The sequence below is a fragment of the Sinocyclocheilus rhinocerous genome, unplaced genomic scaffold, assembly GCF_001515625.1.
Source record: "Sinocyclocheilus rhinocerous isolate Xijiao unplaced genomic scaffold, SAMN03320098_v1.1 scaffold225, whole genome shotgun sequence".
In the NCBI taxonomy this organism is placed as follows: Eukaryota; Metazoa; Chordata; class Actinopteri; order Cypriniformes; family Cyprinidae; genus Sinocyclocheilus; species Sinocyclocheilus rhinocerous.
This window is the reverse complement of record NW_015630532.1, coordinates 790,075-802,273: the sequence shown is the minus strand read 5'-3', so window position 1 is coordinate 802,273 and position 12,199 is coordinate 790,075. Positions and strand designations below refer to the sequence as shown.

The following is a 12,199-nucleotide window of genomic DNA, read 5'->3' as shown; positions in this document are numbered from 1 at the left end:
GTGTGTGAACACAACCACCCTACAATGATAAAAATCCACCCACTTTTTAATCCCCTTTAAACTAAGTCAGTCTCACTAGGCCTGCCATTTTTATTCTCATGCAGTGTGACTTCACACTGCATAGGGTGGGGCCACGGGGGTTGATTGACAGCCCTGCATTGCTATAGTTTCCGCCCTCAGTGGTTGTACGCTGTCCTCCATTTTCTCCGCGCTCCAGCAGCTATAATGTCAACAATGTCTAGCAAGCAATCCCGATGCTCTGTGTTTGGATGTAAGATTGAACATAAGAGTCTTCATTGTCTCCTAACATCTGAGCTGCTGAATCTTTCTGTCGCTCGGCTCGGCTAATGTCCGTCCTGTGCACTGAACGCTCTCTCCTCCACATCATGAGTAGACACGCCCCTTACTGATGATTGGCTACAAGTTTGTTTTGCTACTCGGCCCGAATCAGTTTTCTAAAGCGTTTTTGAAAAATCGCTTACCCCAACTTTAACCGTATTTGTGTGCATACATTAAGTATGTTTTAACTGATCAGCGCAGCGCTTGTGAGATTAGTTCGCGCCGTTTGTAGCGCGAGATTCATTCGGTAGCGCGGTCGCGCGGCTCGGTCCATTGATCCACGCAGATGACAGGTCAGCACGGCACGAGCTCTGTAACATCACGCTGTTTCGTCCCACTTTCAGTGCATTTGGCTTCCCATATGTACGGCTAAACACCGGTTCTCTCCGTTATGTTGCTTCTACCGGCTGTTTATTGCTGTAGATATACAATGCAGAGAGAGGTATACGGGATGCCGTCTTCTGGAGACAGGGTGTTAATATGCAGCTCATTTGCATTTAAAGCGATACACTCCAAATCAGCTCTTTTTTAGACACACCCCAAAAATGACATATTCCAGCTGTTATAATAAATTATCTGTTGGGTATTTTGGGCTGAACTTCAAGACCAAGACCAATACTACATCTTGCAAAAAGGGGCATAATAGGTGCCCTTTTAATACAGTTCCACCTGCCTTGAGCAAAATCCACCATAAAACCAGAGCTCTTCGCATCTGGGTCCCCCAGTTTGAATGTCTAACACCCAGTTCTCATGGCCCATGGTATCAAGGCTATTCACAGTTGCTGGGTCTCTAGAGCCGCTGCCCTGCAGCTTTTTAAAAGGGAGTCCTGCTATACTTACAGCTCATAGACAGAACTGGGGGAGATGTGGTGGGGGAGGGTGTTAGTCACAGGGTGTCCTAAAAATTAGGAGGAATGGGACAGCAGGGTGTGTATATTACAGTATATGGTGCCTTGCTCTTTTTTTCTTTAAATGTTCTGCATGATAAGAAATACCTTACTCTGTTTCTCAGCAGATCATTTTCAGTAGAACATGCCGGAGGTTAGCCAGTATGCTGTGTCAAGGTACTCCACCCTATCTCTCTCCGGTAATTAAGGGGGTCTGGGCTCTACTCAGCTACTGCAATCTAATTAATGTTAATCACTGTAGGCTTCCTCTGGGGCTGACTTCTGTTCTGCATTTACATAGCAAGAATCTGTGCAAGCCTCACTCCAAGGATCTTTTGCCAGTTCGGATGAGAGGAGGGTAAGATGTATCACAGGTGTGTCTTATCACTGTCTTACCATTGCCCCATAATTATTCCAATGCATTCAGTGTTTTGGAATACTGTCTCCAAGAGAAGAACCTTTGAGTTGTACCATAATAATGAAAATGAGCTTGTAAACAAATGACTCACTAAGGGAGACAGAGAGGGGAATAAATACTAAGGAGAAGGAAAGAAAGAATGAAAGAAATGTGCCTGTGGCCACAAGGCAGATAGAAAAGTTTTCCATTAAATAAAAATGAATCCAGGGATTGGGAAACCTCTTCCAGTCCTGTTTCAATTTGTCATGCTGATTTATATTACATAAAACATATATTACATAAATCCAGTTATGTGTATGTACCAATAATGCTCCATTACCATATGTCCCCAGTGTCTTATTCTGTCTCCAAATATTTCAGCACTTATCCACCTTATTTTTCAACGCTGTTTCCTGTAAATGTGCAAGACTTCATTTTCATTGGCCGAAATTGTTAAATAACCAGAAGAACAACAAAGTGAGGTAAATGGTTAAACTATTTACGCTACAAATCAGTGTGTTCATGAGAATAAATCTGATAACAAATCAGTTTTGCAACATCATGCAGCATAACTGTTTTTTAAAGCTAAAATAAATAGAAGCGGATGAAACAGGAAGCCTTGCACATTGAAGTTAAATATGGCCCTGTCTGCTCTTAAGTTAAAAATAAGGTGGATAGAACACACGCTTACATTAGACATTACAATCAAAAGAGATCCCAGCATTATGTTTTTAAAGAGTTTTTGTCCCGTGAAGGACACTGGGAGCAAAGATATTTTGTTTAAGCTGACGTGTTCAGTTTTAAAGCTGGGCCAGGCATCAATTAGGTCCCTTTCCATTTAAATCACAGCCATGCTTAATGACTCAGCATAAAGCAACAACAAATCACACACAGAGGGACCTGTTATATACCTGAATACTCCCTATCCCAAGCTTCTGAAACTCTGGTACCCACAGTCCTCAAACACCCAGCACAGCACACATAGCCAGAGTGTAACCTGGCCTGATCGAAAAAATCCCAGTTTATTATAACAGATGGTGTGCTTGACTTGTAATGTGACATATAAGACCAACATCACAATAGTATGTATTATTGTGCACATTATGATGATTATGTAAGAGGTACAAAAACTAGAGTCACTTGATTCAGTGCGTAACCTTTTGTAGAGAGAGAGAGAGAGAGAGAGAGAAAGAGAGAGAGAGAGAGAGAGTGTGTGTGTGTGTGTGTGTGTGTGTGTGCGTGTGTGTGTGTGTTTCTGTCCATGGTTTGAGTATACAGAGATCTGCTTAATGTTTATAAATGTTTTTGAAAGGCATCTCTTATGCTTAAAAATACAGTAGAAAGATATTATTGTACAATATTGTTACAATTTTAACATTTAAATGTTTTATTGTATATTAAAATGTTATTTATTTATGTCATTGCAAAGCTGAATTTTTCAGTGTCACATAATCCTTCAGAAATCATTCAAATAATCTAATAAACAGTTCTTATAATTAATGTTGAAAATGGTTGTGGTACATAATATTTTTGTGGAAAAAAACTTCTCAAATGGTGACCCACAGATTAAATCAGGTCTGTTAGTTATGTTTAAATGTCCTTTTGATTGATTTATATGAAGTCATTGCACTGACTGATACATCAGAGAAGTCAGAGGTCAGAGGTTCAATACTTTGTGCAGTTGTCCACAGTTAATGTTCCTGTGTCCAGATCTGGACCCGGTCAAGTGTGTTTAAGACTTATCAGAGTTCAGTTTCCTCAAACATGATCTAACACAGATGTAATCAGACAAAGATGTAATCATTTTTCCTCACTGAATGGGAGGGTGGTAGAACAAAAAGGAAGAATATACATTTTATGCCTTTTAATCTAATTGATTTTTTTTTTCAAATGGCAGTTCTGTGTAGTGTAAGATGTAGTGTAAGAACATTTGTTCCTTACGTGGATTAATATTCTCAAAAATATGGACAGATTTTTTTTAAATACTTTTCTAAAGAGGAGAGGAAATTTTCAAATGTTTGACCCCCTCGATTTACCATCTGTGGCCCATGCAGGAACATAATTGAAGAATTATAATTACTGGAAGTCATGATAACAGATTTTATCTTGTCGGTTTTTCAGTGGTGGGTTTTCTTTCCTAAATGATTCCTAAACCCCCTTCTAATATCTCTATGGCAACCAAATCAATTTGATGTGCATCTTTCAGATTTCATGCTGTTCAAGCTAATCAAGTTTAAAATGAAAGTCTGCACCTCACCATCTCCAAACCTCATCACCCCTTACATACTATTTTAATAATACCTCAAATTGCACCTAAATTTCTTTTTAAACATTCCTCCTCAAGAACAGTGTCACTCCACATTACCCATTTAAATGAGTAGCAAAAACAAGCCATCTAAGAACCTGTTTTGTTCCTAATTAGACTGTTTTGAGATCTGCCAAGGGGCATCTGTGGCCCATGCAGGAACATAATTGAAGAATTATAATTACTGGAAGTCATGATAACAGATTTTATCTTGTCGGTTTTTCAGTGGTGGGTTTTCTTTCCTAAATGATTCCTAAACCCCCTTCTAATATCTCTATGGCAACCAAATCAATTTGATGTGCATCTTTCAGATTTCATGCTGTTCAAGCTAATCAAGTTTAAAATGAAAGTCTGCACCTCACCATCTCCAAACCCCATCACCCCTTACATACTATTTTAATAATACCTCAAATTGCACCTAAATTTCTTTTTAAACATTCCTCCTCAAGAACAGTGTCACACCACATTACCCATTTAAATAAGTAGCAAAAACAAGCCATCTAAGAACCTGTTTTGTTCCTAATTAGACTGTTTTGATATCTGCCAAGGGGCATGTAGGACAGTCCTGTTGTGGAGTGAGCGATTTAGTGCTTTCTACTCTGTGTTTGTGAGAGTATCAGGGTTAGGGCTGAAGGGAGTCTGTTGAGGTGAAGGTGATAATGTGTGAATCCTCCCTCTCTGCAGGTACAGAAACAAGAGTTGGAGGTGGGAGATCATGTGATCGTGCTGTGACAACAAACTCATCACAGCTAGACCATGGCTGAAGACTAATAAAAAGATACCCAGAATGCCTTGATTTGGCTTAATTTTTCCACCTACCACTACTTCTCAAGCATGTTCACAAAGTATGCACATACTACTGCTTGACCTGCAGAGGACAACATGGAGTTGTCTTCACACTGTACTTCTTGAAATGTAAGATTTACGTAGTAACAAAACGAAAACTGACAGATTTCTCAGACTTCTCCAATCATTTAATCCACCCTCCACTCCAGAAACACCCATTTATTTTTAAGTGCAACACCGACATCTCGGAAATCCAGTCAACAATTATAGAACCAAGGGTCCCACTTTATATTAAGTGGCTTTAACTACTATGTACTTACATTTGTGTTCATACATGTTTTTACATTGTACTTGTATTTGAAAAAAATACCTGCATGCAATTACATCTGTAATTAATTTCTGTAATTACATTTATAGTTACACTGTTGACCCATCCCTTACACCTTAACCCACCTTTAAACCTATACCATCAAACCTGTCCCTAAACTTATATCCCACCACAATAGCAGCAGAATGTTTTGCAATACAATATGAACACAATAAGTACATTGTACTCAGTCATTTTTGATGCACTGTAAGTGCATAGTAGTTAAGGCGACCTAATATAAGTGGAACCGAACCAAGTCCTCGCCCTATGTATATTTTTTTTCTTTTTCCAATAATCCAATAGCCTATACTTGGATGTATGTCACGATATGGAAGAAAAGATCTATTGCTACTTCTGTTTTATTGTGCACTCTAAAAAATGCTGGGTTAAATATAACCCAGCACTGGGTTAAAAAGGGACAACCCCAGCTATTGGGAGTGATGGTTGACTTTCTACAACTTTCTCCCATCTCCCGACTGGCTGAGTCAAAACAACCCAATAGCTGGGGTTGTCCCTTTTTAACCCAGCGCTGGGTTATATTTAACCCAGCATTTTTTAGAGTGTGACCTTAATTACCAATTGCACAGATTCCAGTTATTTCCATAGTATTTTTTCATTCTGTATCATTTAAAATCAAATCCTACTGTTTATTGTAAACCGCTGTGGGTGTCATTGATACTTTCACATCCCACTGTAATCTTTTAACTGGATCTGTATTTTTACAATCCCAAGGACCTGAATTAATTCATCTTTTACCAAAGCAAACGTTACATACTGTATTAGACAAGCAAAGCACTGAACTAACTTTTTTCATCTAATCACATTTAAAAATTTTAGATTGCAGCATTGATAATAATTAATCACTTGTTTTGTATTTTAACTTTATATGCAAGTCAGCTTTGAATAAATGTATGTATCTGCTAAATACATACATTGTTCCTTAAATTGTGCTTTAATAGCTGACTCTCAGATTGCAAGTCCACAAAACCTGAACAAAAAAGCTCCCTTATTTAACTGTTTATTTTTTCTTTTTTAAAAAGTTGTTGTTAACCATATGGGGAAAAGCGAGAATTGCTTTGCTTCTCACAAGACAAGCATGTGACAAGATAACGATAAATCCCTAGCAGCTACCATTCCCACATCCCACTTTGGTGGGGCTTCCATTGGGAGAGCATGGGAGGAAAAAAGGAAGTCTGGGAGACATGCCAATTCCCTCATCCAGGAATGAGCCAGCAGATGCATTCACATATCGACCAGTGCATTAATTACCAGCACTTTTACTGTTTTTGTACAGGGCAAGGCCAACTGGAGCATGTAATGGCCTAGATGGCCTTCTGGGAGAATGGGATATTATGGGAATATCGCATAGCACAACTGGGAAGACACATGTGTATGGGCCATATTTTAAGCAAATTGCCTTTATTATTTGTATAATTTACCTGATTATCATGTGAGTATGTGGTAAGTTTTGTGTATCCAGTCAGCCTGGTTACCTCTTTCAGTATCATTATTAGCCTCCAAACTACTAGATAAACCTTTGGGAATTCATAACAGCTCTCACTTTCTCTAACAAGCTTGACGATTTTTATTTCATTCCAGTGTTTTATTCATTTATTGGCTTATATTTTGTCACTGCATAAACAAAACTTCATACTAAATGATGGATTTACAAAATAAACTAACTGACACAGGGGCAAACATGTACACAGACAAATCATCATCTGAAAGCCTCAAGAGAAGTTTGCCACGTTTTCTGACATCTCATGAGGAAGACCAGCTTTCATCAGTTTCATTAGAGCTCTAAAAGCGTTGCCATGACAACTTATTCCCAAGACATACACTGTAAAAAGCAGCATCTTGCCTGCCAAGGACATGAAAATATCAGGTGCCTTTGGGAACCAGCACAAACATCTGCCAGATGACAACAGGATAACAACTCTCTCTCTCTTTCACTCTTTTGCTCTGTCTTTGTCTGTCAGTCTCATGCTCCCACACACATGCAGGAACAATAAACATAAAGATTGTCTGAGGCATGTCCATTGTGTGTTGGGTAAAGCCTGCAGTTCATTCAGATGTATGACTCTTTTTTTTTATTTATTAATTCAGATGTGCTGAATAGCTGATTTACTGATCACTTAAAATGCCAAAAGGCTGACTTGCTCAGGTCTGATTCAGAGCTCTTCACAAACACTTCAACACATTATTAACCAATATACAAGTCATGTCAGGAAATGGCATTAATAACAAGCAAATAATTAATATCCAATTAAATATTATTGTGTGCCACATTATTACAAATATTTTGGTGTGTGTTTTCATCATCCAAATGAAGTGACATTTGACAAAATGTCAAAGTGTGTCATCTTTAAATAGCAAATAAAGTAACGTTTTGTGAATATTTTTTACAATTAAAGGACAAAAAATCTACTGGTACTGTATGGTCATGTATGGTTCTTGTAGTAAAAGATTTGTACTTCTGTAATGGCACACTTGAACACTCCCCTCTTCTTTGAGAAGTTCAATGTGTTCTAATCACAGAAAAAGTTCATTTAATTCATTGATTTCTGACATAAATCCACTCTACTTCTAACTGTACATCGACATTCCTTGACTCGTTTATCAGCATTTAGTAGCCTAGGGTGCAATACTCGGATCTTGGCAGTGGTCCTGGTCCATTTTACTCCTATTAAACAGGCATAAAACAAACAGGGCAATCTCATAATTGTCCAAACCAGACTGGCCTTGTAATTGACATATAGAATGCATAAAATCCTCTTGACCCCATCTGGCTGACAGTTTTATCTAAAGCAACTAACATTGTATTGAAAGTAGACGCACATTTTATCAGTTCTGGCATTCCCTGTGAATCGAAACCATGACCTTGGCATTGCCAGAGCCTTGCTCTGCTGTTTGAGCTTCAGGATTCAACAATTACTGTACACATTACAACTGCTAATGCCCACTGTAAAAGTCTGTCAGGACCAAAAAATGTTTAACACATCTAGCATCTCAAGTGCTGTCACTCAGACCTCCTGAGCAATATGATGTTATCGGCCTTGTGTGTCTTATCTCAAAGTAGCATGGACACATAAATAAATAAAAGCCTTTGCTTCGTGATGTATTCTCTTTAATGTTCTCCCAGAGTGATTAATTTGTGCACGAGCACGCCCGCAGCAGAGAAGGGAGCTCACGGTGCGTGGCACAGCAGTACTGCAGTCAGAGGAGCTGTCGATCAATGCTACATGCAAGACGCCTGGAATGACTGCACATGTTTTCCCCAGGGTGACCCAATTTAGTTGCTTCAGTTTGATGTATCGCTAACAACGCTACAGTAAATGCAAGACTTATAATTTCATCAAACACGCGGTCAAATATATAGACAACCAGTTGCTTTTTTTTTGGCACAAAAGCAACTGTTCATTGTGATCAGCTTTTCAAAAACATAAGTGTTTCATGGGTCAAATAAGGATGTTGAAAATTATCAAAAGGAGAGGTCTTTTAAAAACAATATTAAAATGCATAGGCCAAGTCATGTATTATCTTTCTAAACATATTTCATGCATTTTAAAAAAATGTAGCTTAAAAATAATTTATAACATTTCCAATAAAAAAAATTTAATTAAAGTGAGTGAGTAACTTGCATTGAATCTTAAATATATGCATGCAACTATCATTACTTAAAAAAAGACACTGACCTGGAAAAAGTTTTTTTTTTTTAAACTTAAGTATCTCTACAATTACCCTATCAACTTCGGTCAGAAATCTTGGTGTAATCTTTGATGACCAGCTGACCTTCAAAGACCACATTGCAAAGACTACTCGATCTTGCAGGTTTGCATTGCACAACATCAGAAAGATCAGGCCCTTTCTAACGGAGCATGCTGCACAACTTCTTGTCCAGGCCCTTGTCATCTCTAGGCTGGACTACTGCAATGCTCTTCTGGCTGGACTTCCATCAAGCACAATCAAACCTCTACAAATGATTCAGAATGCAGCGGCACGACTGGTCTTCAGCGAGCCCAAAAGAGCCCATGTTACACCTCTCTTTATCTCCTTGCACTGGTTAATGGTTGCTGCTCGCATCAAGTTCAAGACATTGATGCTTGCATATGCTGTAGAACAGCCACAGGCTCAGCAACAGCCTACTTCCACTCACTACTACGAATCGACATCCCCTCCAGAAGTCTGAGATCCGCTAGTGAGCGACGCCTCGTGGTACCATCACAGAGAGGCTCAAAATCACTTTCCAGAACATTCTCGTTCACTGTTCCTGGTTGGTGGAATGATCTTCCCACCTCTATCCGAAATGCTGAATCCCTGACAATTTTCAAGCGACAGCTGAAAACGCATCTCTTTCAACGCTATACTTGACTTCATCTTAAATAAAAAAAAAATTTTTTTAAACTTTGTCTTTCTCTTTATTTATTCTTTCCCTTTCTAGCTTGTACTTATTTGAACAATGCCTAAAACTTGGTATTACAAGCACTTCCTGTGTCTGTTTGCCTCTTTAAGAAGAATCGCTTTATGTATTCCCCAATTGTAAGTCGCTTTGGATAAAAGCATCTGCAAAATCTCAAGAGTTTTTTTTTTGTTTTTGTTTTTTCTTGTCATCACATCATGACAAAATGGCTCCTACCAAGCTATTGTGACTTGGATGTGGCAGGCAAAAGTTTTTCCAATGTTTGAAAGAAATAAAAGATTACTTCAAACTATTTATGCAAAAATACCTTTTCAAAGAATCTCAGCCTTTTAATACCACATTTTCTTTTATGCCTTGACAGTTGTTCTTTATAAAAGATATGTCAAGTATTTTTTATTTATTTATTTATTTGTATTAATTGCATTTTTTATATCTTTTTTTTTATCTTTTAAGCTAGCTGAAATATAGACTTTAATATTGGCAGGCTATTCTTATCCAATACAACACGTGCTTACCATCAGTGAACAGCGGGGCTGCCACTTTAAAACTTGTTCATTACTCACCCTTGCATATTTAGAGGAATATGGATCTTCAAAGAGCGCCCAAAAACGACGCTGCCAACGTTGCCACAACCCTGCACCTTTTGCGTCAGGTGAGTCGCCGAGGGCCAGGCGTTTAGTCATCTCAAGTTCCTCGTCTCCGTCCCCTGAATCACCCAAACCTTCTGTGTCCATCTCATCGTTGCCCATTTCAGCTGGCCCTCCACCGAAACTGTCCAGTGCCTCCTCGGCCTCCCGGTGCTGCCGGTACGTCATCCAGCAGCAGGGCTCCACATCTGTCTCATCGATGCCCCAAAAGGCCAGCTCTTCCTCATAAAGAGGGCCACAAACATCAGCGGGGCAATGCAACTTGCCAGTCCTATAATAATTGAGAATGTGTGCAAAAACTCCGGGGTGGCGATCAAAGAAAAACTCGTCGATCTGGGCGTCATAGTCGAAGTGACTGTGGGCATCGGGCTCGGCGAGCCAGGCTAAACGAGTGCCGGGGAGAGTGCGCAAGGTGCTGCGGTAGGTCTGGTGTCGAATCCCTCCCACGTTAATTACAACACGGTCTTTCTCGTCGCCCTGGCCCATCTCGTCGCTTAGGCATGTCTCGAGCCCGGGCCAGGCATTACAACGCTGAAAGACCCGGAGGATACATGTGCGCAATTGTTAGGCAACGGAAAAAAGAGAGTGAACCGAATGAACGCAGAAAAACAGGTGCGCAAAGGCAGCTCAGCTGCAGGAAATCGCTGCATGAGCGCTTGATGTTCTTGTCAGGTGAATAAGGGATTGCCTCCAGATGCCAAGAGAAAATGAGAAAATAAAGACGTTAAATGAGTGCAGAGGTTGTCATGAATTTGCGCTCCGCACCATGAGGTCCGGAGAAGGTGCGAGGCTGATGGCTTGTGGTGCACCGCTGGTGGCAGATGTGTGTGTGTGGTTCTGAACGGACAGCTCCAGCGCGCACACTCCCTCCTCTCTCCAAAACGAGACACATGCACTGCCCTGATTCCCAGTGGACGCCTCCTCAAATCCGACAAAAAGTGGAGGGATCGAGGCTCACATTTTAAGCGTTTTTTTCGATGTAGCATCAGTCGTTTTCTTCAAAGAATATCCAGATACCCATTTTCACACGCAGGTTGTTGACAAACACGACAGACATCACATCTAGAAAATGCTTTGCCACTGAATATGTAGCTACACTCATACAGGAGACGTCAGGTTTGAAGTGGAAGAGGACAGGTCCTTCAGAAATCTTTTGTCTCCACAGTGTCCAGTTTGGCGACGTCTTCCGGTGTTTGTTCGGAAGTGATCGATCGAATTCTCTTTATTTCCACCAAATGAATATTTTCAGTCTCCCTTTCCGCGCGTGCCTGTCGACGAGAGTGGAGCGAGGCTCGTCATTCCTGCGGAGAGACAACATGAGCCTCCTCTAGAGCCCACCGACGCGCATGCGCAATTGCTGAGTGGATGAGTCGACGCGTGCACTAGATCAGATATTGGGATGGTTTCAGACGGTGGAAAGCTCTATTTAAAACGACATGCAATATTATTCAGAGAAGACAAAGCCTGAAAAGCGCTGCGCCAGGTTATTCTTTCCCTCATTATGCAGTTTCTGCAGGTCTGCATGAGCCTATACGCACTGCTCAGTAACCTATATAAAACACATCTGCTAAAATGAAAGTCCAGAGAATAAACAATAATATTAAGTGTGAGTCAGGGTCAGAAATCATATAGGCCTAAGTTTGAAAAAAAATAAATAAATTAACAGACCCTTTATATTTAATCTGGGGACAAATAAAGCAGTGATTTCTTTTATACTCAAATTAAGCGTTTTTTTTTAATAATAAAATATAAAATCACCTCTGAAAACAGGCAAACACTTGAAATGCTAAACCATAAACAGCAATTATATAAAAACGTAGTCTACTGTGATCTACTGTGTGACAATATGTCAAGCAAATTATTTACATTTTTATCCAGCAGTGCTTTTTTATTATTATCATTTATTTACAGATAGACTGTACTTGGAATTAATTTGGTAAAAACTGTAATTGTTGCAGATTGAAAATGTGTTTAATTAAAGTATTTGGCATACATTTTATGAAAATGCCCTTGTGCAAGTAAAAAGACCCTAAAAATACATTCTAAAAATC

At 39.6% G+C, this 12,199-nt stretch overlaps 1 protein-coding gene across 3 annotated transcripts in view; it reads right to left on the bottom strand.

The window, feature by feature from the left end:
* LOC107740430 (potassium voltage-gated channel subfamily C member 1-like) overlaps positions 1–11,702 on the bottom strand; it is a 51,296-nt gene extending 39,594 nt beyond the window's left edge. For all 3 annotated transcript variants that reach the window (XM_016552868.1, XM_016552866.1, XM_016552867.1), the window contains exon 1: positions 10,065–11,702. In XM_016552868.1, the coding sequence (XP_016408354.1) occupies positions 10,065–10,634 (570 nt within the window). In that variant the 5' untranslated portion in view covers positions 10,635–11,702. The remainder of the gene's footprint in view (positions 1–10,064) is intronic.
* Positions 11,703–12,199: the final 497 nt, after the last annotated feature.